Source organism: Stenella coeruleoalba (assembly GCF_951394435.1).
Source record: "Stenella coeruleoalba genome assembly, chromosome: 8".
NCBI classification, from domain to species: Eukaryota; Metazoa; Chordata; class Mammalia; order Artiodactyla; family Delphinidae; genus Stenella; species Stenella coeruleoalba.
In genome coordinates this window covers 55,683,477-55,710,579 of record NC_137154.1, presented here as the reverse complement: position 1 = coordinate 55,710,579, position 27,103 = coordinate 55,683,477, and the positions used below count along the sequence as shown (strand labels likewise).

Genomic DNA, 27,103 nt, shown 5'->3' with positions numbered 1-27,103 from the left:
AGTAAATTCCACCAATGCCATGGAGTTTCTATTCATGCCCTGGAAAATTTCAATAGAATATTCTTTGTTATTAGTGAACATCTGTATGTACAATTTCATGTGATGCAGTGCCAGAAAAGAATGTCGTTTTATTTATTTAAATATACTATTGCCAACCTACCTAGAGATCGCATAGTCATAGATTAGAAGCTCGAGGTCCTGTAATTTTTGAATTTATTGTTTGGGGCAGACCTAAATTGTTTGTCCCATTTTAGCTATTGAGTAACAGCCACAGTAAAATATATCTGAGTATTTTTCTGTACATTATTTGTAATGTTACTGTTTATAAGGATGTTGTGCTTTTCCAGTTTACAACTGAAGAAGCCTGTCATCCTCATTATTATTCATTCAACTTGAGCACCTGTTTTATCTTAGGCACTGAAGTTGCAAAGATGAATAAAACATTTTTCCTACTGTAGAATATTTCATAGTTTATTGAGGGACAAAGATACAAAATGCACAATTATATTTCTAAGTGATACAGTCTGTATAATAAATGTATAAACAAAGTGTTATAGTCATAGAAAGGAGGGAACAATAAATTTGGGGGTGTATGGTAAGGTTACAAAGAGAAAGTGACATTTAAGTCAAGTCTTGAAGGATGGATGGGAATTTGCCATTTGGAGAGAGAGGAACAAAGGACGGGCACTACAGAGAGGGGACAGCCAATGAAAAAGCCTAAAGGCATGTGGGGCATGTAAGGAGAGTATCCTCAGTGTGCTGGAGAAAAGGCTTTGTGAAGGAAGGTCCAGTCAAAGTTAGGAGTTTTAATTTTAACCTTTGAGTAGGGGAGAACCATTGAAGATTTTTAAATTAGGGCTGATATAATCAGATTTGAGTTTGAAAACATATAGTAGTTTGGGACTGGAGGAAGAAAGGCAGGTGACAGACACAAGAGTTGACACAAGACAAAGTTGTGGAAATAAAGAAGAGTCTCTAGATCTGCAAGAGTTTCCCTAGGTATAATCAATATAATTCTGTGATCAATATGATAGGGAAGTATGTGGGCGGTGAGGGAGGGATGGGGATCTGGTTTGGGTGACGAGGTGGGTTAGCTAAGATTAACAGAGCTGGGGAAAATGTACTGTTCATTATTTTGTTTTTGCTTGTTTTGGGGAGCAAGGTAAGAGTTTTCGTTTTGGACAAGGTAAGGTCAGTGTTTTTAGGAACATTCTAGTAAGCAAGTCTGGATCTGAATCTTGGGAGAGAGGTTATATAGTAATATTTTGAATTCTTACGGTTTGTTTTTCCATTAAAAACTAAGATTCTTGGAGGGTAACTGATCATGGTCTCAGAGAGGTGGCTGTAGAACCAAGACATAAATTCCTAAGCTCCTTACCAACTAGGCCTTAACTGAAATGGCCTTTGAAAGAAAAAATAAATCTCATGATTTCCACTATAATTGTTTCACTGTTTAATTTCCCACAGTATCTTTACTTAAAAAAAAAAAAACAACACAACAAAAAAATACTGGTATGTATATCTACAATCCGTTTTCTGTACTGTTTTCTGATCTTGATATTATTTGACTAATGATAAATGAAGAGTGTTGAGGATAACAGCTAAGGAGCCCCAAACCTCTTGTTTTGTTCTAGCAAAACCTTAAAATTCAAAGATTATTTGGTCCTCGGGACTTCCCTGGTGGCCCAGTGGTTAAGAATCCGCCTGCTGGGCTTCCCTGGTGGCACAGTGGTTGAGAGTCCGCCTGCCGAAGCGGGGGACACGGGTTCGTGCCCCGGTCCGGGAAGATCCCACATGCCGCGGAGTGGCTGGGCCCGTGAACCATGGCTGCTGAGCCTGCGCGTCCGGAGCCTGTGCTCCACAACGGGAGAGGCCACAACAGTGAGAGGCCCGCGTACCGGGAAAAAAAAAAAAAAAAGAATCCGCCTGCTGATGCAGGAGACACGGGTTCAATCCCTGGTCCGGGAAGATCCCACATGCTGCAGAGCAGCTAAGCCTGTGCGCAACAACTACTGAGCCCAAATGTCACAACTACTGAAGCCCACAGGCCTAGAGCCCATGCTCAGCAACGAGAGAAGCCACTGCAATGAGAAGCCCACACACCGCAATGAAGAGTAGCCCCAGCTCACTGCAACTAGAGAAAACCCGCGCACAACAACGAAGACCCAACACAGCCAAAAATAAATAAATTAAGTTAATTTTTTTTAAAAAGGGGGCTTCCCTGGTGGCACAGTGGTTGAGAGTCCGCCTGCCAATGCAGGGGATACAGGTTCGTGCCCCAGTCCAGGAGGATCCCACATGCCGCGGAGCGGCTGGGCCCGTGAGCCATGGCCGCTGAGCCTGTGCGTCCGGAGCCTGTGCTCTGCAACGGAAGAGGCCACAACAGTGAGAGGCCCACGTACCGCCAAAAAAAAAAAAAAAAGAAAGAATGAAGGTGTCATGTTCGCTTCTCTGCAGAAATTTAAAAATAAGAATTTTTTCCCCGTTTATGTTGTTGAACTATAGCCCTTCTTGAAAACCAGAGAGTAAAGCAGACAGTTCTTCAAAATCCACCCCACCCCCCAAATGTCAGGGCTCACTGAGCATTGATTAAAACTCCTAGGTGGGTGTAAAGGACTTGAGTAGGCCTAACAAGGCAAATCACCATACATATCTGATAATTTTTTTTCATATATTTAGAAAATGATTGGCTTGCCTTATCCACATGAAATTCTGGTTTTGACTGTTACTATCTAGATTCTCTGTGTGGCTTCTTGGGCTGTGGTATTTTTCCTTTACTTTGTTCTCAATTGCTGTGAAATGTAGTTGCCTGCTGTTTAAGGCAGCTGCAGTAGAGTGCATCCAGAAGTGGTTATAATTCTATATTTAGTAAGCCATAGGGTTTGTAAAGCATTTGCAAATTCCTTTGGAATAAAATGGTTTCTATAAATGTAACATTTTTAATGAAACTATTATAATCACCCATTAAAGAAATGTGGCAGCTAATACGTGTGGATTTGTGGACAAGACAGAGGCGCAGAACTTTTTTTTTTTTTCTTAAGAGCTTACTGAATATTTTAAATACTTAAAATTAATCATGTGAATCCTATTTTTACACTGTTAATCTTGAATTGCAGAGCTTTTACTCAAGTGTTTACCTTTGGTCCAACATTCCGAGCAGAGAATTCTCAGAGCCGGAGACACCTGGCAGAGTTTTATATGGTAGAAGCAGAGATTTCTTTTCTTGAGAGCCTTCAAGATCTCATGCAGGTAGGTACTCAAGTTTTAAAATTGTTTCTAAATATCAGGCATCTGTGACATTAAAACGCTTCTGTATACATTTTTACCTCTGACATCTGTGCCTTACAGGTGTTCATAGAATGAAGAAGATGGAGAACTAATTAATAAACATCTACTGAATGCTGTTAGTGTAATAGTTTTTAAAGTACAGGAGTCAAACAGATTTAAGTTCATGTCCAAGCTCTGCCATTAACTTTGTTATGATGTTACCTAACCTTAGTGATCTTTAGCTTCCTCAGCTATAAAATGAGAATAATAGTAGCTATTTCATTAGGTTATTGTGAGAAGTAAATGAAAGATTATGTATGTATAACGTAAAGCATCCAGTATGGGATCCGGCACAAAGCAGGCTTAGTAAATAGTAGCTCTTGATATTTGCTAGGCAAATAAACAAAACCTCTTTATAGTTAGAGAAACATGTCTATAGCTGTAGTATTAGAAAGCATCCACAGGAGCTGTCAGAGCTCTGGGACAGGGATGAAGCTGGAGATATAGTCAAGAGTCAGCTCATGAAAGAAAGACTGTATTTAAATGCCATGCTGAGGAGTTTGAACTTAATCCAAAAGATAAAGGAGAAAGTTCTCAGCTGGGAAAGGCCATGGTCAGAGTTATATTTTAGAAGTATCTCTCTAGCAGCATTATGAAAAATGATTTGGAGGGAGATAAAAATAGGGGTGGGAGCCTTTTCAGGAGGCTGTGGCCATAAATCCATATAGAGCACACAAGTCTGGAGATGGATGGACCAGGATTTGATTATTAGCTCAATCACTTACTGGCTATGTGACCTAAGACATGGGACTTAATTTCTCTGAACCTCAGTTTTCTTATCTGTAAAATGGGAATAATAATTCCTATTTCATATGTTAATTCATAGGATTAGACAGATAATATATATAAGGTACTTAGCATAGTTCATGACACTTAGTAAGTACCCAGAATGTGTTAACTGTTGTTATGAATTCTCTATCCACTACCATTTTGGTTAAGATCTTAGTTTGGAACTCTAATTACAGGATGTTTATTTTAGCAGTTTTCATCAACTCTTACTTCTTTCATTCTACTCTTATTCACCCAGTAAATGACCCAATTCCACTTAAAACAGAAATACCATGTATACTCCCAAATAGAATGGAGTCACAATTTTATTATCCTGTCTAGGTTGGATTTCCTAGTAAATAAACCCTAAAGCAGAGATTTCTGTGCAGGTATTACTGGGGAATGCTCTCAAGAGAAATACCTGTGAGGAAAGGAAGAAAGCAGCATTGGGCAGAGGGACAAGTTAAACTGTGCTGCATTTACAAACAGATGCCTTAGCCAATTCCCTGAGAAACTTTGGAGCTAGAATGGTCTTTCATAGTTGTCCCATAGGAGGGCAAGTGCTTCCTCCTGTGAGCCAGTCATTGGATGCGGGCTAGATGGGAAGGGGTTGTAACCTTGGGTAAGGCAGTCCTCCTGGCCTGGGCAGTTCCTGAAGAGGGACCCAACTGTGTACCATCAGCAGTTCCTGTTCCTAGCGGATAAAGATCTTGGTCCTAAAGGGATGTTGTGGCCACACACCACAGTGTCCACTTGCATATACCCCTTTAACATCTCCCACCGATTTCTCTAGACCAGTGTCCCGAAGGGGATATTTTTGGTGTCCCTACTAGGGAGTGGGTGGGGGAGTAGGGAAGACGGGTTGCTACTGGCATCTAGTGGGTAAAGGCTAGGGATGTTGTTCAGTATCCTGCAATGCACAGCCCCCTCCCCGCCAGCGAAGAATTATCTGGCCAAAAATGTCAATAGGAACACTGTTGAGTTAATCCCTTTCTAGATTTAGGGATTCAGAATCTGAGCCTCACCAAGTCAGTAAAATTCCTTAATCAGCTTTCAGTTTGAGCTCACCACCCAATTCTTTATTATTCTTTCACTCAGGCAATGAGAGTATTGTAAAGAATGGAACCACACATCTTACCTCCTATTTCTGCCTTGTCCCTGTCTCCGCTGCCCAATATAATACCAGAGGGAAAGATTATAAAGATAATACATAGATTGTTAGAATTTATTAAACATTATAATCTTTGCTCTATAATTATGTATTCTATAACTGAGTAATTCTTATTTATTTGGTCGTCCACTGAGTGGTACTCAGGGCATACACTATTGAATAGTTTAATTAATTGGAATATAAACTTTTTCCTAAAGACAGAAGAAAAAGGTATATTCTTTCCAAAAATAAACTCCTGCTTCTCTCAGTTTTCTCCCTTTGATAAATTGAATTCTGGGGAAATTATTATCTTGATGAAGAGCAGTCTCTTAAATACAAAATCAGAATATTATAACAGGATATTTTCCTCTTATGACGTATAAGCAATTAAATATTATTATTTTAATACTATTGAGAAATATATTTTTTAAAACATGAGGGTTATGTTAACCCTTCAGTTAAGTTTCTGTTTTATTATAAATATATTTATAGAGTGTAGTCTGAAAGTCAAGGTTAGAAAAGCCAGTGATATCCTTCTTCAAATGGAAATGTTCTGCCCTTGAAAGACACTGCTTTAACAGCCCCAGCTGTTGAAGTCTTCATCTTACCGATTGTGTATTGTGTCCCTCAACAATGCAAGCATACTATCCAATCTACCTGTTCTTTTTTCCTCTCAATATACATTGGCTTTTTGCAGTGATTGAGGGATATAACGCTTCATAAATCATTCAGTTACTTAGTGATTTCTTTATCTCACTGCTAGATTGAAGGTGGTTATAGCCTCAAGGCAAAACATCTTTAGCCTCCTTTTGCTCTTCTTTCATCAAGTTATTCCTTACTTCTCTACAAAATATATGTATAATATAAAAATGCAAAGTATATATAAAAAGAAATGAAAAATATTTTATATATGTACATAAATCTATCTGGTTGTCACTTGATAATTAAGTTCTTTCCTATATCTGACCATGTTAAATTACTCAGACGCTTATGCCCCACTGTGTTTCCAGTGTTGATAGGGTGTCCAGTGATTCAGAGAGGAAAGGAAGATACCTGCCTGTGGGGCAGCCTGGTCTTAATTCATGTATGTGTCTTTATGAGGACATATCTGAAAATCACAATATGATGTCATTGACATCAAAACAAAAATTTTAGTTTGGATTAAAAATATTTTAGAAATATTTTTCATTCCAGTCACTTTTTTCTTCTGAGAACAAGTTTTTCCCATGAGACTTTTATGGACACCCCTGGTAGAACGAATTCTTATACGCTGATTTGTGTCGTTACTTTATACTTTAGCAAAGCAAAAATGTATGTATTTAGATGTAGATAGATCTCATTGCTTCTCTAATCTTAAAGTTTACTTTCATTTACCAATGACTGAATGAAGCACTTTTCAAAACGTTCCACTCTTCACAACTGATGTTTGTTGCATGCTTCTCTGAACTGGGCACTAAGCTAAGTCTTATACATGGATTATCTCATATAATTCTCACAACAATCCTGTAAGCTAGGTACTGTTAACTGTCCTGACTCTACAAGTGAATATACTGAAATTTAGAGAGGCATCAGTTTGTTTTAGCTGTTCATTTGACAGCCCACTTCAATACCAGTATTGAAACTGTTAACAGAAGGTCCAGACATGGTTCTTTCTTTTTTTTTTTTAACCTTCTCTGAGAAGTTGTGATGCCCCCTCTAATCAATATGGAAACTGAATTAACTTGATGTAGTGTATTCAGGAAGTAAGAGGCCTAATGGATTTATAGCCATTGAAACCTGGAGAGCAGTCCTTACAGGGCCCTAAACAGGTTTTTCATGAAGCTTACATGTCAGGCAATTCTGTATCATTTCTCTTAGGTTATGGAGGGCCTCTTCAAGACTACAACAATGACAGTTCTCTCAAATTGTCCTGAAGATGTTGAACTCTGTCACAAATTCATAGCTCCTGGCCAAAAGGTAATTAGCTTTGTGGATGAAGCCCTTTAAATATGTTAATTACATGTAAGGAATATAATTACATTTAATAAATTTTCTTTTTTCTCTTTTCTTACCAAGGACAGATTAGAACATATGCTAAAAAACAACTTTCTAATGTAAGTAGATTTATACTTTCTCTGAACTTTATTCATAATTTATCATTGTATTTATCACTATTAAATTTTTTGTTTGTATATCTGCTTATCACACTCCCTAGACTCAAGGAAAACCCGTATTTTAATTATTTTTATAGCTCTTATGTCTGGTTCATAATTGATAATCAGTGTTTCATGAATAAATAAATGAATAAATCATAGCAAGATAATGTTCATAGTAATTATTAACTATATTCCTACAATTCAGACTAATTCTTTAGTAATCAAAATCTGGCTTGATTAAAAAACATGCTTTTAAGATAGGTACATGTAATGTCTGCCCCTCTATTTTTCTCTTATTTCAGTCTTCCTTCTTTTTCTTTACCTTCGCTTGCTAAAATCTGAAAATATATTCTGAATTGTTTTTTTAGCCACTATTTTAAAACCTAAAGATCTGTGTTTTAAATATAGCACATACATTATTGCTTCATTTCCACTATAAACCTGTTCAAGTAGAACTTGTTATTGGACTGGTGGTTTATTCAACCAACCATATTAATCAGATAGGCTATTCTTTTCACAGTTTATTCAACCAACCATATTAATCAGATAGGCTGTTCTTTCCACAGTTTATTATGAAACACATACTTGATATGGAAAAAACAATAAGCAACTTCTTATATGCAGTACAAATAATTCATATAAGACTTAGTATTCAGGGTATTTACAATGTGTAGAGGAAGTAAGTTTGATAATCTGAAGAAAAGAAAATTGTCTCTGAACATAAGTTAGTATCATTTTTCCCTTGCTATCTTAAGTTTAGGAAGTTTTTCTTCTAAAAGAATAAAGAATTCAACCTGTCCTTGAGAAGGGGAATAAGAAAAACTTGGCAGACTTAGCTGAGAATATCAGGTATCAGCCTAGACCTTCAGGCTACCAGTTAAAAATGATGAGTCGTTGAGCCTGACCCAATAACAAGGCAGCAGCTGTGGGATCAGAAAAGGAGGAAATAGGAGCCCCGTGATAGAGACTCGAAGGGCAATGAAGTACAAGTGAAGGCTTTTGAAACTTTTCCTTTCACTTAAATGTATATTGAATGTTTACTATGTGCCAGGCATTGTCCTAAAATCTAAAAACTGTTTAAAAACAGTGGACAAAGCAGATAAAATTCCATGCCTTCACTGAGCTTATATTTCTGGTGGAGGTAATAATAGCCAAGAGACAAGATAAATAAGTGAAACGTATAGTCTGTGAAAATGAGTAATACTTATGGGGAAAAAAACCAGAGAAGAGAAAGAAGATAAGCCAAAGGAAGAATGAGGAGGTAGAAATTTTAGATAGCACGGCAGGGAAGATCTCACTGAGATGATTTTTGAGTAAAGATCTCAAGAAAGTAAAGTAAGAGAACTAGTTATATGGGTAAGTGGGAAAAGAATATTCCAGGCAGAGGGAATAACAAGTACAAAGACCCTGAGGTTGGAGCATGCCTGACATGTTCAAGTAATAGTGAAGAGTGAGTAAGGGAAGAGGATACGAAGATAAAGTAAGAAAGGATGAGGGAGGTAGGGAAATCAGGTGGGGCCTTGTAGGGCACTGTGAAGAGTTTGGATTTTTACTTGGGTGAGGTGGGAAAGCTATTGAAGGGTACTGTGCAGAGATCTGACAAGATCTCAATTGGATTTAATAGGATCGCTCTGGCTATCTGTTGAGAATTGGCTGTAGTAGGACAAGAGTGAGAGCAGCAAAGCAAGTAGGAGATTGTTACAGTCACCTAGGTGCAAGTAGATGGTGGTTTGAACCTTGTATAAGTCAGGGTTCTCCAGAGAAACAAGACCAACGCGATGTGTGTATATAAAGATTTATTTTAAGGAATTAGCTCACACAATTGTAGAGGCTGGGCAAGTTAAAAATCTGTTGGAGTGGTCCAGCAGGCTGGAGACTCAAGGAAGAGCCAAGTCAAAGGCAGTCTGCTGGCAGATTCCTTCTTTCTTGGAGGAGGCCAGTCTTTGTTCTAGCAAGGCCTTCAACTGGTTGGATGTTGTTATGGAGGGCAATCTTCTTTACTCAGGATCCACTGATTTAAATGTTAACCTCATCCAAAAAAAACACCATCTCAGAAATATCCTGAATGATTGACCAAATATCTGAGTACTGTAGCCCAGCCAACTTTATACATAAAATTAACCGTCACAGACCAGGATGGTAACAATGGAGGTAGGTGAAATTGTCCTATTCTGGATATATTTTAAAGATACAGAAAACAGGATTTACTGAGAGTGAAAAAGAGAAGGAGAGTTAAGAGTGACTTCAAGCCTTTTGACTTACACAGCTATAGAAATGGAGTTGCTATTAACAGAGATGGGGGAAGCCATAGAATAGTGGGGGTGTGTGGAGAGAGAGAGAGGGGTGATATCAGGCTCATCATCATGAGGTGTCATGTTAAGATTGAGATACTTTCAGACATCCAGTTAGATGTTGGGTAGGCAGTTTGAGTGTATGGGCCTGGAGTCTACAGGAGAGTTATGGACATAAGCATATTGATAAAAGTTGTAATTAAGTAGGTAAGGAAAGAAGTAAATTAGGCATCCCAAGGAATCTGTACTGGTAACAGAAAACAAGGGAGATCTTAAGAGAAGTTATCCAGCTTCTGTCTAATAAATAAGATCTAAGATTGGGGAAAAATATCCACCATTTATTGAATATTTACTATGTGCCAGACAGCGATAAACTTTAAATACATTGTATTTCATTGTATCTTCACAACAACTCTGTGAGTAGTTACTGTTGCCCTGCTGTAGATGAAGAATCAACTCAGAAGATATTAGGTGAGTAAAAGGTGAAGTGGGGATTCAAACTCATGGTCATCTGATTTCAAAGCTCATGCTTTCAACCAGTGTACTTCCTATATCTGAAAGGGCACTGGAATTAATGCTAGAGTAGTTGTAGCTCCCCCACTATCTTTATGACCCTTATGTATCATCTAACTGTTGTGCTTCAGAATCCATGTCTGTAAAATACTCAGGATGGGAACATGGGCTGTGCCATATCAGTCATTGCTATCACTATCATCCGTTCCACACAGCACGAATCATAGTTGTACATTAAATTTATATGTGTGATTTTTTTTTTTTTTTTTGGTGTCGTCACCTCCGCATGGTCAGAGGCTTGTTTGTTTTACTTATGCACTGAGTATAGTGAACTGTGTTTCAGAGGACCTGGATTCTAGTCCTGCCTCTACCACTTATTAGCCATTAATGGGTGAATTCATATTTTTCAACAAATATTTATTGACTACCTTCTATGAGTTAGGCACTGTTCTAGTCATTGAGGATTCAGTAGTGAAAATAGGCATGGATTAGTCCTTTTATGGAGTTTAGCATCTAGAGAAAAAGATGAATAGTTAAATATTTGCATGAATAATTATTTAATTACAACTACGAATTTGACTAATAGTAAATCTTTAACCTTTCTGAGCTTCAGTTTTCTCATCTATGAAGTGATAACTTGTCTGTCTTATTTTGTTGCAATGTTCAAATGCTGCTTAAGCAATATGTCAAAGACTAGATAACATGAAAACCCTCCTGCTACAAAACATCTAAAAATGCTAGTTAAAATATTATTAAATCCTTTTAAATGCATTGTTGAGTTCACTAGAATATATGAGAAGTTCCAGGAGCTAGAAACAGAGGGGACTGAACACCAGAGGGTGTACGTAAATTACATGATGCTGAGATACCAGAGATGGAGGGGGTTTGTAGACTTTGAAACCAAAGATTTTAAAAGCCATGAGAGAATATGAGAGTAGACCTAAGCATGATGAATTAGAATCAAGATGCACCCCGAAATACACATGCATACATGTCCACACCCACACGCAAGATACCATATGACTTGTATTCTTTTGAATAGATTTCAGTGTTCTTGAGTACTTGTTATAATTGTTTTATATGAAAGTATATTATTTAAAGGACTTGTGTAGTCTTTGAATTTAGCCTTTATCAAGCAGAAATAGAACACACTTATTTTACATTTCCTTTATAGTATTAAGGCTTTAAAAATATAGAGTACTTACCTTTTTATTTGCTCGGCATTTATTTGTGTGAATTTGAGGCAAAGAATGCTAATAATAATCTCTGTAACTTAGCAGTTGTACTCCAACAGTTTCAGAATAATCTTCTTCATTCAACAACAGAAAATTTGAAATATGAAGGTAGTTTGATATTGTATCACACAATATCACAATGTCGTCTTCTTTCCTCAAAGCACTTTGGAAATAGTTTCTGGGAAGGAGAAGAAATATTATTCCCTGGACATACCAAGAAAAGTTAGTAGAGAGTTGATGAAGGCCATTAAGGATATCCAGTGTCAGGACTGTAATTTGAACTTGAAAGTTCTGCCTCAACTTAAGGTATGGGAGGAGTGTGGGGCAGAACATCTAGAATAACAAGAGATATTTAGACATGAGAGTCCTTTTTTTCTTAATAATGTAACTAACATATCAATGGCACAAAATTCTAGTGCTTCCCATTTTGACTGCTCTTATATTTCTCAGTATAATGAGTAGATCATATCAAGTAATTGATAGAACAATAGAATTTCTAAGCAGACAAGAGCTTAATATAGCCCAGTCTCCTTATTTTATAAGTACAAATACTTAATTTTTTAATGTTTGTATTTTTAGAGTTTTGTATAAAATACAAAAATTTATAAAATGCTTTCATTGAGGTGAAGTGATTTACATAGTTACTAAGTGGTAGAGTCAAAGGGAGAACCCAGAGCCCATTATCTTTTATTTTGATAGAACATATGAAACTCCAAGTGGTTTAGGCATTATCTCAGCAGTTAAGAGCTTAGACTCGAGTCAGCACATCAAGGTTTACTTCTTACTTACATGAGTGATTTTTGGCAAGTTATTGATCCTCTCTAAGCTTCAGTTTCCCTTCTGTAAAATGCTCATTTAAAAATTATTACTACTATCAACACCAACACCATTCTTACCTTAGAAATTATCTGTTATTTAATACTAGGTTTTAGTTTGAATAGAATTTCCATCTTCTAAAAAACCTATCACTCAAAACATAGCTTTGGGGGCTTTATTTGTACTCTATGACACAACTCTTTCCAGTTAGTTATTATAGATATGAACTTCATTTTTGCTTCAGAGAATAAGTTTGTTAGGTTATTTTTTAACTCAGAGTCCTTCAGAAAGTTTGTAGATTTTTGTTTTTAATCATGTAGAATACTGTTGCAGAAAACATAGAGAAACTGACATTTTCATATACTATTGGTGGGCATACATTGGAAAAACCCTGTAAAAGGGGAACGATATCTTTGGTGGTGTCTTTCAAAATTATGAAAACTGCAAATGCAAATACTCTTGAATCCAACAATTCCATTTTTTCCATGTGCAAAATCAGTATGAGCATAAATTAGGTATATGTAGTCATGATTTATAATAGCAGAAGATTGGAAACAGCTGAAATATCCATCGATAGATGACTGGTTAAACTAATTAGGATACATCCACAAAGTGGAATGTTATGTAATAGCTCAAAAAGTGAAGAAGTTCTTCATATACTGGTGTGTAAAGATCTGCAAGGTATATTATTGAGTAAGAAAAGTGTAAAAGAGTGTGTATGATATGTATGCTATGGCTGCCATCTATAAAAAAGGGGAGATTGAGTATTAATATTTGCTTATAGATGCATGAAACCCTCTGGAAGGATACACAAGAAACCAATAACAGTAATTGTGTGGGAGAAGAGGAACTAGGTAGCTATGGGACAGGGATGGAAGGAAGGTGTATACTCTTTTATTCCCCTTGATTTTTTTTTTAAATCTATGTGCATATATCACCTATCCAAACTGTTAAAACAAATTCTTGGTTTGGCTTGCGTTAGGCATGATGGTTTCTTACTGAGGTAACCAAAAATGATATTTTTCCTAAACAGTCGTACAATACTAGAATATATTTAAAAAGCCTTACGATGGCCTGAAAGAGTTCATAGGATCTGACCTCTGACTACCTTTCCAATCTAATTTTCTGGCATTCTTCTCCTTGTTCAATATGCTTCAGTTACACTGAATTTTTTGTTCCTTGAATGAGCCAAACTGTTCCTCACTTCAGGCTTTTGTACTCACTGTTCCTTTTACCTGGAATACTTTCCCTTAGGTATTTATATGGCTCATTTCCTGACTTCATGCAGGTTTCTGTTCAAACGTCACCAATTCAGCAAGGCCTTTCTTGACCATCTTATCTAAAATAGCACCCCCCAAATACCTTCTGTCTTTTTATCTTGCCTTGTTTTTCTTCATAGCACCAATAGCTCCCTGGCTTATTTCTGTTTATTTGTTTATCTTTCTTATCCCCATTGTGTGTGTACACACACACACACAAACACACACACACATAGCCACACACATATACAGACACACACACACACGGATAGCGACTCCATAAAGGCAGGGGCTTTGTTTTTATTTACTGTATCTCCAGTGCCTAGAATGATACCTAGCACATAGTAAGTGCTCAGTATATGTTGGATGAATGAATGACAGCTTTAGGGAGAGAGTTTTGCTCTTTTAGCCTCAGTATTTCACACCTTTTAGGGCATTAGCATAACATGAATTCAGAGAAAATCTTTATTCGCTTAAGTGACTAGCTTCTCTGTGTACACTGCAAGTGGATCAGGAGTGGGATTATTGAATGGCCATTTCTCTTCATGCTGATCAGACTTTCATAGGTCAACCTTAATTCCTGATTACTCAATAGTCATTTTTACAATCATTTGATACTCAGATATGATCTCAAAGACTGTATGAGAATAGGTCTTTCACAGTTTTCAGATGCACCAGTTAACAACAGCCATTAACCTTTCTCTGCTTTTACCCTGTTTCTCTCCAGCATTTCTTATACTGAGGCAGTGGAGATCTTAAAGCAGGCATCCCAGAACTTCACCTTCACTCCAGAGGTAGTATTTATATATATATATGTATGTATGTATGAAAATATGTTTCTCATATTTATCTGATTTCATTAAGAATCCTTTAAAGTAACCTTATTTCTCTTACTAGCAGTGTGTATGTAGTATTTGCATATCTGTACATTGGCTTTTTTTGATGTTTGCCTAACCTCACTGAAATATTTAGAATGAAAAATAATTTTGAAGTAGAATCATATCATTTGGAATAACAGTGACAAAAGGGTTATAAAGAAGTTTCCCAAGTTTAGGAAGATGAAATTCCTTAGAAAGAATGGTAATCGTAGAATATCAGTGTAGAAATCAACTAGTTCAGTGTTTCCCAAAGTATGTTCTGAATGATGTTAACAGTTGACAGGCAGAAGAGGTTATGTGATCAAATAAGTTTAGGCAACACATTAAACACGTTTGTTTTTCCGTTGAACTTTATAGACGCTTCTGATTTGTGATCCACTTTGAAAAACACTGAGCTTTGTGTGTTTTTGTTTTTTCCCAGAACTCCTTTATTTTATGGGTAAGGATATAGGTCTGGAAAAGCCACATGATTTATCAGTGGACATGCACATAATGCACATAATTCCTGTGCCAGTGCTTCCTTCCTATAATTAAGATATTGCCAGACAAGTGGGAATAGTAAGATAATGTTAAGAATCTAATACCTTTGTCTTCAAACTATTCCTTACACCAGTTCCATTCCCAGTTAAGTCAGATGCTCTCTTTAAGTTACGAGTGCCCTGTGCTTGTTATATTTATAATCAACTGACTTCTTTGTATAATTTTTTGTTTAATGTTTGTCTCCCATCCTGGAAGCTTCATGAACTCAGAGATTTTGTGTTTCTTACCAGTTTCCAGTACCTAGCATGGTACTTGGGGTTTAATAGGCACATTAGTATTTGCTGAATAAATAGATTAACAGTATTATTAAATATTCATCAGAGAGCATCTGATATATTAGTTGACTCTTTTATCAAAAAAAAAAAAGTCACTGGGAGAAGCCATCTAGCCAGAGATAGACTCAATATTAGGAATATTATCTTTCATCATTTAATTTCCTGAAACTTAGGGACAGTAACTGTAGAAGAAGCTCTTGGCAATATTAATAAAAATTATGATTCTGAATCAGCTTTTATACACCATGGAAAGCATACTGTGTTTTACTACAGATGCTATTTATCTGCTAAATGCTGCTCCCTGAGATGGGGCACAGAAAGCGTAGTGTTTACTAGTTTCAGCTTTCATCATTCCAGGCCTTTGGATGCTCTTGTTAACACATCTCTCTCTAGTTTATTTATCTGTGTAACCTCAGCAGACAGCTCCACACATCCCTGATCCTCAGGGAGAAGAAGCCCTTGGCACTGATACAGGTTATTTTTAGGTCCTGCATTATATCTTTCAGCTCTGTCTTCTCCTTTGGTAATTTCTTTTTTCTCATTACAGTGGGGTGCTGATCTACACACTGAACATGAAAAGTACCTGGTGAAGCACTGTGGCGACATACCAGTCTTTGTCATTAATTATCCATTAGCACTCAAGCCCTTCTACATGAGGGATAATGAAGACAGCCCTCAGCACACAGTAAGAAAAGACATTAAATAAATTGGGGTTAGTCATCTCAGAGCCTGCAGTTTTTCCCTTGATTTAATTTCATTTATCCTTTGGTATATTTTCTTAAATTATATCATTCACTCTTTATATCTCTTAAAATGATAACATTTCTCAGAGGCACCTCTAAAAATGTGTTCCCAAAGAAGATCCCAATGTTCTATAAGCATACTCCCTCATTTCTATCGTAGGGTGTCCTCAGTTAAGCAGATGCACATGGAAGTGTGTTTTGTTTTGTTTTTTTAAATTACTGAGAGCCCTAGAGTGCTGTAGAGCAATGGGCCCGGTCTCCTATCAAATACTGATTAGGAGACTGCAGTGTGGGGGAGATGTTGGGCAAGAGATAATAGTAGTGGCATGATCGGGCAAAGGAAGAGCTAGCTTGGAACAGCAGGCAGCCTAGAGTACTTTGGCTATCAAATAGAAGTAGTGAGGGGAAGGCTATGGAGGGATCGAAGAGGTCTGGGCGGATTCTCCACTTGGTCAGTCCTCTTCCGACCGTCTCTTCTCTCTCTGCCTGTCTTGTCTCTTGTCTGTCGTCTGTCTGTCTGCTCTCTTTAGCCTTTCTTGTCCTCTGTTCTCTCTTTACCCCTCAACTACAGTTGGTTTTTATTCTTCTTGTTTCCTTTTTCCTTTTTTCTTTATTGTCTCTTCTCTCCTTCACAAAATTGGCAGTAATATAGAATAAGAATATATTTGACTCTTTAAATATGTATTGGATAGTTATATATTTAATATCATTAATTGTAAAAGTCTGTGAGACAAATATATTATGTTTATCTCAAAAAAGGTCCCAAACCTAAACTTTGCCATCTTGTATTTTTCACTTGCATCTAGATAAACACCAGTAAGAAAATGTAGATCAGGACCTACCAGTAAATTAAATGACCTCGTCTTAGTATATAAGGTTATCTCTTTGAATGTATTTCCTGTCTTCTCTCAGATTACAGTGTTACCAAAGCAATATTAGGGGACTTCCCTGGTGGTCCAGTCGTTTAGACTCCACGCTTCCACTGCAGGGAGCCATGGGTTCAACCCCAGGTCAGGAAACTAAGATCCCACATGCCACACGGCATGGCCAAAAAACAACAACAACAACAACAATATTAGCCTCCAGTTAGTATGAGGTAAACACTTTCATCTCATCTCTAAGTCGCAAAACAGCCTTGACAAGAAACTCATTGTTTCTCCCATTTTACATATAGAAAACTGGGCTGCAAAGAGACCAATTACATTTCCCAAGGCTACATGGGTGGTAAGTGACAGAGCTCGTATTCAAACCTGATTCCCTCTGGCTCTGAAGTCTGTGTTCTCTTCCACTCTATCACTCTGCCTCAAAATCACAGATATAAAATTACATTATAGCCACCGATTTTACGCATCCCCACTTTTCACACCAGCATTATCCAAAACCAATGAGCAACACAATTGATTTATGATTCTTACTTCCTCTTTTCCCTACCAACCCTCTGGTATAATCGATTATGAGAAATGAATAGGCCCACAGGTTAGCAGCAAAAAAATGAGAGTGACTAGGGCATAGATTATCCAATCTTAGATAATTCAATATTGAGCCTACACCACAAAACAGAGGCCTGTGTCTGTATCTCTTGGCTTTTGTATCACTCCACCCTATCCCACTTCCACCTCCCTTCCCCAGTACACACACACCATGTATTCCTCTCATAATTTCCCGAAGTAGAACACCTTTCAGTCATTCAGTTTTGCACTTCTTTTTTTTTTTTTTTTTTTTTTGTGGTACGTGGGCCTCTCACTGCTGTGGCCTCTCCCATTGCGGAGCACAGGCTCCGGATGCGCAGGCTCAGCGGCCATGGCTCACTGGCCCAGCCTCTCTGCAGCATGTGGGTTCTTCCCGGACCGGGGCACGAACCCATGTCCCCTGCATCGGCAGGCGGACTCTCAACCACTGCGCCACCAGGGAAGCCCCAGTTTTGCACTTCTTAAAAATACTCTGGGGCTTCCCTGGTGGCGCAGTGGTTGAGAGTCCGCCTGCCGATGCAGGGGTCATGGGTTCGTGCCCCGGCTCAGGAAGAACCCACATGCCGCGGAGCAGCTAGGCCTGCACATCCGGAGCCTGTGCTCCGCCAACGGGAGAGGCCACAACAGTGAGAGGCCTGCGTACCGCAAAAAAAAAAAAAAAAATACTCTGCTTAAAGCAGTTCTAAGAGGGAAGTTTGTAGCAATACAATCCTACCTTAAGAAACAAGAAACATCTCAAATCAACAACCTAACCTTACTCCTAAAGCAATTAGAGAAAGAAGAACAAACAAAACCCCAAAGTTAGCAGAAAGAAAGAAATCATAAAGATCATCTCAGAAATAAATGAAAAAGAAATGAAGGAAACGATAGCAAAGATCAATAAAACTAAAAGCTGGTTCTTTGAGAAGATAAACAAAATTGATAAACCATTATCCAGACTCATCAAGAAAAAAAGGGAGAAGACTCAAATCAATAGAATTAGAAATGAAAAAGGAGAAGTAACAACTGACACTGCAGGAATACAAAGGATCATGAGAGATTACTACAAGCAAGTATATGCCAATAAAATGGACAACCTGGAAGAACTGGACAAATTCTAAGAAACGTACAACCTTCTGAGACTGAACCAGGAAGAAATAGAAAATATGAACAGACCAATCACAAGCACTGAAATTGAAACTGTGATTAAAAATCTTCCAATAAACAAAAGTCCAGGACCAGGTGTCTTTACAGGCGAATTCTATCAAACATTTAGAGAAGAGCTAACACCTAACCTTCTCAAACTCTTCCAAAATATAGCAGAGGGAGGAACACTCCCAAACTCATTCTACGAGGCCACTGTCACCCTGATACCAAAACCAGACAAAGATGTCACAAAGTAAGAAAACTACAGGCCAATATCACTGATGAACATAGATGCAAAAATTCTCAACAAAATACTAGCAAACAGAATCCAACAGCACATTAAAAGGATCATACACCATGATCAAGTGGGGTTTAACCCAGGAATGAAGGATTCTTCAATATACGCGAATCAATGTGATACACCATGTTAACAAATTGAAGGAGAAAAACCATATGATCATCTCAATAGATGCAGAGAAAGCTTTTGACAGAATTCAACACCCATTTATGATAAAAACTCTCCAGAAAGTAGGCATAGAGGGAACTTTCCTCAACATGATAAAGACCATATATGACAAACCCACAGCCAACATCGTCCTCAATGGTGAAAAACTGAAAGCATTTCCACTAAGATCAGGAGCAAGACAAGGTTGCCCACTCTCACCACTCTTATTCAACCTAGTTTTGGAAGTTTTAGCCACAACAATCAGAGAAGAAAAAGAAATAAAAGGAATCCAAATCGGAAAAGAAGAAGTAAAGCTGTCACTGTTTGCAGATGACATGATACTATACATAGAGAATCCTAAAGATGCTACCAGAAAACTACTAGAGCTAATCAATGAATTTGGTAAAGTAGCAGGATACAAAATTAATGCACAGAAATCTCTGGCATTCCTATACATTAATGATGAAAAATCTGAAAGTGAAATTAAGAAAACACTCCCATTTACCATTGCAACAAAAAGAATAAAATATCTAGGAATAAACCTACCTAAGGAGACTAAAGACCTGTATGTAGAAAATTACAAGACACTGATGAAAGAAATAAAAGATGATACAAATAGATGGAGAGATATACCAAGTTCTTGGATTGGAAGAATCAACAGTGTGAAAGTGACTCTACTACCCAAAGCAATCTAAAGATTCAGTGCAATCCCTATCAAACTACCACTGGCATTTTTCACAAAACTAGAACCAAAAATTTCACAATTTGTATGGAAACACAAAAGATCCCGAATAGCCAAAGCAATCTTGAGAAAGAAAAATGGAGCTGGAGAAATCAGGCTCTCTGGCTTCAGAGTATACTACAAAGCTACAGTAATGAAGACAGTATGGTACTGGCACAAAAACAGACATATAGATCAATGGAACAGGATAGAAGGCCCAGAGATAAACCCACGCACATATGGTCACCTTATCTTTGATAAAGGAGGCAAGAATATACAATGGAGAAAAGACAGCCTCCTCGATAAGTGTTGCTGGGAAAACTGGACAGCTACATGTAAAAGAATGAAATTAGAACACTCCCTAACACCATACACAAAAGTAAACTCAAAATGGATTAAAGACCTAAATGTAAGGCCAGGCACTATCAAACTCTCAGAGGAAAACATAGGCAGAACACTCTGACATAAATCACAGCAAGATCCTTTTTGACCACCTCCTAGAGAAATGGAAATAAAAACAAAAATAAACAAATGCGACTTAATGATACTTAAAAACTTTTGCACAGCAAAGGAAACCATAAACAAGATGAAAAGACAACCCACAGAATGGGAGAAATTATTTGCAGATGAAGCACCTGACAAAGGATTAATCTCCAAAATTTACAAGCAGCTTATGCGGCTCAATATCAAAAAAATAAACAACCCAATCCAAAAATGGGCAGAAGACCTAAATAGACATTTCTCCAAAGACAGATTGCCAACAAACACATGAAAGAATGCTCAACATCACTAATCATTAGAGAAATGCAAATCAAAACTACAATGAGGTAACACCTCACACCAGTCAGAATGGCCATCATCAAAAACTCTAGAAACAATAAATGCTGGAGAGGGTGTGGAGAAAAGGGAACCCTCTTGCACTGTTGGTGGGAATGTAAATTGATACAGCCACTATGGAGAACAGTATGGAGGTTCCTTAAAAAACTAAAAACAGAACTGCCATACGACCCAGCAATCCCAATACTGGGTATACACCCTGAGAAAACCATAATTCAAAAAGATTCATGTACCACAATGTTCATTGCAGCTCTGTTTACAATAGCCAGGACATGGAAGCAACCTAAGTGTCCATCGACAGATGAATGGATAAAGAAGATGTGGCACATATATACAATGGAATATTACTCAGCCATAAAAAGAAACGAAATTGAGTTATTTGTAGTGAGGTGGATGGACCTAGAGTCTGTCATACAGAGTGAAGTAAGTCAGAAAGAGAAAAACAAATCCTGTATGCTAACACATATATATGGAATCTAAAAAAAAAAGAAAAAAATGGTCATGAAGAACCTAGGGGCAAGACAGGAATAAAGACGCAGACCTACTAGAGAATGGACTTAAGGACACGGGGAGGGGGAAGGGTAAACTGGGACGAAGTGAGAGAGTGGCATGGACATATATACACTACCAAATGTAAAATAGATAGCTAGTGGGAAGCAGCCACATAGCACGGGGAGATCAACTCGGTGCTTTGTGATCACTTAGAGGGGTGGGATAGGGAGGGTGGGAGGGATGGAGACGCAAGAGGGAAGAGATACGGGAACATATGTATATGTATAACTGGTTCACTTTGTTATAAAGCAGAAAGTAACACACCATTGTAAAGCAATTATACTCCAATAAAGATGTTAAAAAAAAATACTCTGGTTAAGGCTTTCCTTCTCTGTGAAGACTTCCCTAGGTTACCCAGTCTCCTTGAGCCTTCCTTTATTCTAGATTTCTATAGTATTTAAAGAATTAGTAAAACTGATTGCATTGATCTATTTTTTGTAGTCTCTGTATAAGTTTTGCTTTCTCACATGAGGTTCTTTTTCAGGATGGTGAATGTTTTATAACCACCACAGTATATGCCACTCATTGCTCATCCCTCTAATGTGACTTCTATTCAGACAACTAATCGTTCCCTCTCATCATACCACTGAAGCTCTGTAATAATTGTTATGTTATTAAGCCCAGCAGACTTTTTTTTTTTAAAGAAGTCTGTCTTTTACTTCACCTCTCAGCCTTATTCATCACTATTTGTGACTTTGTTATTCTTAACACTTCCTCCTTCTTTGGCTTTTGTGACAGCATTCTCCCAGTTTTCTTCCCTTCTCAGTGGGTTATTCTTTCTGAGTCTCCGATACTGGTTCATCCTCTTCTACTAAGCCACTAGATGTTGGAATTCCTCAAGCCTCCATCCTAGGTCTTCTTTTCTCTCCCCAAATGATTTCATCAGTACCCACAGCTTACTGTATATTTTCACACAATCAGAAATTTATGTTTCGAATCCAGACTTTTCCTCTGAGCTCTGGACTCATCTTATTGCTATTTACATATTGTAAAACCATCTCACACTTAACATACCCAAAACTGAACCCATGATTTCACTTCTTTTCCCCTTCTTCCACCACATTTGATTTTCTTTGAATATTCTGTGCTCATCTAATTGTGCAAGCCAGATTCCTGAGTCATCTTTGAAATCTTCCTCTCTCTCACTTCCCATACTGAAGCTATTACTAAGTTCTGTCATTTTTATACTTCTAAATAAATCTCGAATCCATCTACTTCTCTTTATTTCCACGTTTGCCTTTCTCCATTAACATACCATTATCTCTTGCCCAGACTACTTCAGTAGCCTCCTGCCTGGTCTTCCTGTATCCATTCTTTCTTCCTCTGAGTCCGTTCTCCCCATTTCAGCATGAGCTTTTAGGAAATGTAAATCTGATCATGTTCTCTCCCTTCTAAAAACCGTTCAGTGGCCTCCCATTACTCTTAGAATAAAAATCAAGATCCTTTATTTGCCCTACAAGCCCCAGTGTAGTCTGGCTGCTCCCGTCTCGTGTCTTCAGATAGGCAGGACTTTCCCTCATCACAGGATCTTTGCACATAGTCTTCCCTCAATCTAGAACAGTCTTCTTCACCTAATTTTACTTACTCTTTGGATCTCTTCTCAGTAATCATTTGCCCAGAGAAACCTTCCTTGATCCTCCAGACTGAGTCAGAGACCTGTTAGACAGTACAGTGGTACCATGTTGAATTTCAGACCCAGAACTACTAACTTTTAATCCGTCATAATCCTTAACACAGTTGTAATTTTACAGTTATTTGCATGACTGTTTAATTAGTGACTCTTTTCTCTATGCCAAAGGACTTGAGGACCTTTTTTTCACTTATCAGTGTATCCTAGTGCCTAGCATAATGCCTGGGACATAGCAGGCACTTGATATCTATTTGGTGATGTGTAGGTGGGTGGATGAATGGATGGATGAATCAAGCCCAACACAGTTTTAGACCCATAGTGGAGAAGTAGTGAGAAAGTGACGTGATTTACTAAGGAAGTTCCTGGGAAGCTAAAGAGCAGCTTTTACTCAAAATTTTTTGAGTGATGGCAACGTGGCATATAGGAAAGTCCAGGAGCTTTAGAATCAGGCACTCTTGGTTTCAGGTCTCAGGTCTTTGTGTTATAAACTATGTGATCGTAGATAAACCACCTAATTTCTTTGAGTCTTATTTTCCCATCTGTAAAAATAAGATGATAATATTTTCCAGGATCATGGGGATTGAATTAACCCATAGTTAATAATATATGAAAAGTACACAGCCTACTGTTAGAGGTGGTAGGTAGTCAATAAGTGTGAAGTCCCCTTTCGTTCTAAATTTTGATAAAATCTTTATTGTGTTACAGCCCAGTAACGTTAAAATGTGTGTGTGTTGCGGTGGGGGATGCCACATCATGACATGCCATTACATAAGATTCCTTAAAAGGCAGTTCTCTCGTAGACCGCGGTCACAGATAGTACCTTTAGAAGTACCGGGAGGCCTTCATTATGACGAGTCTCTCTATCTTTTTTTTAATTTATTTTATTTATTTATTTATTTTTGGCTGTGTTGGGTCTTCGTTGCTGCACGCGGGCTTCCTCTAGTTGCAGCGAGCGGGGGCTGCTCTTTGTTGCAGTGCACGGGCTTCTCATTGCAGTGGCTTCTCTTGTTGCAGAGCATGGGCTCTAGGCACACAGGCTTCAGTCGTTGCGGCACACGGGCTCAGTAGTTGTGGCACGTGTGCTCAGTAGTTGTGGCTCACGGGCTCTAGAGCACAGGCTCAGTAGTTGTGGTGCACGGACTTAGTTGCTCTGTGGCATGTGGGATCTTCCCAGCCCAGGGCTCGAACCTGTGTCCCCTGCATTGGCAGGCGGATTCTTAACCACTGCACCACCAGGGAAGTCCCAAGTCTCTCTAATAATGTGGTCTCACAGCCTGAAACCTGAAGGCATTATAATAAACTTTAGTATACTTTTGTAATTTATGCAGTGCTATAGCTTATAGCTTCTCAGAGCTAAATTATTAAAATATAATTTACTTAAACTATATACAACACTGATTCATAAGCAACCTAGATTTCTTTTCAACCAACCTATATTAATATAAAGTGTCTGCTTCCATCCCTACTTTTTTTTTTCCAGTGGTGAATGAACAGGCTTTGGGTCAGCTAACTAAATTCTGTGTTTCTTTTAGTAGGGGTGCAATAACGGATTATGAGTAGGGTTGCAAGAGTTTCTGCAAAGGGTGCAATTCAATCTAAAAAAATTAAAACAGGTGTGTTTCACAGTTGCCTTCTTTAGAAAATCAAGAGAGAAGTACAGGGGAATGTGTAACCTGTGCTTGTAACATTTGGCCAGAGGTAATGAATAGTAATATGGAATATTTTTACAGGTATAGTTTCTTTTTCTTTCTTTCTTTCCCTCACCCCCTCCAAAAAACAATTATATTAATAATGGTATGCAGCATGTAATAGTGAAAAGTACACTGGACTAAGAAGTTACTAGTGCCGGGTTTGAAAGCCACCTCTCTTACTAGTTATTTTTATGGCCTTAGGCAAGTTTCTCCAATCTCTGAGCCTCAATTTCTCCCTCCATAAAACCAGAGAATTGGATTAAATGACCTACAATGTACTAACCAGCTCTAAAATTCTCTGATCTCAGGTAGCCTAAGTCTTTGCTCATTTGGATATATAAGAATAACTTGTAAATTATCAAACATATTTGATCATTTGAAGGGGACAGATCATGGGCCTAAATAAAATGACTCTAAGCAAACATGCAAAATACTATATGCCCCTGAATTTGGGTCCTGCATAAGTCCTCCAAAGGCAGGTGGCAAATATTCATTTAGGGTATTGGCTTCACAGAGAAGCCATGTGTGATTATGAAAAGTGACTGCCCAACAGTCCCTGATAGGATGCCAAGATCACCGGGTAATGTTCTAATTTTTTTAATTTTATCAGTATTACTTAGTAAATCATAAAAATTAAAGCATTAGTGGGCACTCAGTAAAGTACATATTGCGAAGTCAACTTGGAAGGGAGAGTACTCAACCAAGGGGTATCTAATGAATTTCCCTGAGCTTGGGGCTAATTAACCGACCTGCATCAAAATAACTTGACCCTCAAACCAGCAGAAATAGTGATGAAGGGAATTTCCAATTTTGCCCATATCTAGGACTAATGACTATCCTGGGAATTTATGTCGAAGTAGAAAGTATGCATTTCAGTCCATCTAAAATGCTCCCAGACTAGCCATTTTACTATCCAAAGGCCATTTTCATTCCTAGCTGCACCTCATTGTTTTTAGGGGCGAGATACTATCTGTATCAGCAGTTAGAGCAAAAGCTCATAGAGGCTTAAACCACAAATTTATTTCCTGTGATTTGTGAAACAGTGTTCTTCCTTTGATAATAGTACATAATATTACTCCATTGTTGGTAGCACCTGTGAGAAACTGAATAGGGAGGTGTTCGGTTTCTGTTTTTCATCAATATTTAAAAATAGGTAGCAGAAGATGGGACATTAAACTTTTTTCCCCTCTCTTTGAAGTTAGCATAGAAGAGGTTATATATTAAATATTAAAGGCCTTGTTCCTATCTAGCCTGTTCATTTTTTAATTCAAGGGCTGAGTTTTCTTTTCAGTACACTATTGGAATCAAAGAGTAGGAGTCAAAAGGGAGTGTCATAAATAGAGACCAGGGCTGTTCAGCTTAAATACCAACACACACTATTTCTAGACAGCATGCTGCTGTAGCTGTGTGACTTGAGCAAAATCAAAACTCATACACAGTGGAGGAAGATGTGCCAGACAGCATTCTGGCCTAGAAGATGTGCCCAAAGTGGAATAAGTCTTAAGACTAAAGAAGTTAGTGAAGGGTGTAGTAAAAATATTTCTAGCTTAAAAAAAAAAATATATATATATATATATATATATATAATTTGTAGCCTTCATTGAGAACTGTGTAGGAGAGTGAGAGGACAGCAGAACTAAAGTCCTTCTATTTATTTCAAGTCTCCCAAAGATGCACAGGAACACAGTGGAGATTTTAAGTGAAATTTGGTCAGCTTTGAATTAAGAGGACATTTCCCTGTGCAGCCTGTGGGTTCTCACTTCCTCATCAAGGGCAGGATTGCTCAGCCCCTGGCTCTTTAAGCTAGCTTTAGACTCCTGTAAACCACAGACCTGCCAGCCCATCTTGGCAAACTAATCACCTGCTAATGATCTGGGCAACTTGCTTGTTTTCAACCTTTTGCACTCTAACTGCCTTACCACCCGTCACTTGGCAAACACAACCAAGTTTTTCTCATTACTTCTTAAGAAATTTGTGTGAGTCGCTCCACATTTTGTACTTTGTTCACCCCTATGTCATGATTTGTATTATATCTGTATGTGCCTTTTACCTCCCCTAGAGCCCTGGAGAAACAGGCAGTTCTGTAGTAATTAGCCCAGTACTTACCAGGTGGAGACACAGATAGAAGAATCCTATGTGGAATCTCAGCCTTAACTAAGAAGTGTGGAAATTGAGGGGATTGTTATAGTGATCTTTAGGGAATGCCGTATTTTTTTATATCATATCAGAAGAAAGTGCCACTCTGTGTCTACTGATGTAAATGTCATTATTTATATTTGAGGAATACTTTACTATACTGTAGGTTCTCAGAAAGTGTGCAGAACCTCTAGGTAGATTGGAAGATCTCATTATAAAAGGGAAGCAGGACGTAAACAGATCTGATATTGTTGAAGGGAAACCTAAAGTAACAGAAAAGAGAAGAAGATTATATGTAGGAAGAGAGGAGAAGAAGGCCTTTGTGGGCCTTTCTTCACCAAGAGATAAATCTATCCTTCATAAAAAAGAAATAGTAACCTCTAGTCATGGAACATTGATGAGGCATTAAGTGGAATGCCTTACTTAAAAGGTACACAGCTCCTAAGAGGGGAAGCAACTTTATTCTCCATGTCAAGAAAACATACAGGAAATTCTCCTGCCTGAGAGTGTGAATTTTCAGACCATGCAGACAAAGAAAGGACATAGGTGAGGATGTCTTCCTTCTGC

The 27,103-nt window shown here is 37.9% G+C and overlaps 1 protein-coding gene across 4 annotated transcripts in view; it reads left to right on the top strand.

The window, feature by feature from the left end:
• The window catches only part of NARS2 (asparaginyl-tRNA synthetase 2, mitochondrial), a 138,403-nt gene that overhangs the window by 99,478 nt on the left and 11,822 nt on the right, over nucleotides 1–27,103 (top strand). For 3 of the 4 annotated variants that reach the window (XM_079929770.1, XM_079929769.1, XM_079929768.1), the window contains 5 exons: nucleotides 3,117–3,249; nucleotides 7,103–7,201; nucleotides 7,301–7,338; nucleotides 14,222–14,288; nucleotides 15,735–15,872. In XM_079929770.1, the coding sequence (XP_079785896.1) occupies nucleotides 3,117–3,249; nucleotides 7,103–7,201; nucleotides 7,301–7,338; nucleotides 14,222–14,288; nucleotides 15,735–15,872 (475 nt within the window). The remainder of the gene's footprint in view (nucleotides 1–3,116; nucleotides 3,250–7,102; nucleotides 7,202–7,300; nucleotides 7,339–14,221; nucleotides 14,289–15,734; nucleotides 15,873–27,103) is intronic. The other variant, XM_079929771.1, reaches the window with a different exon arrangement.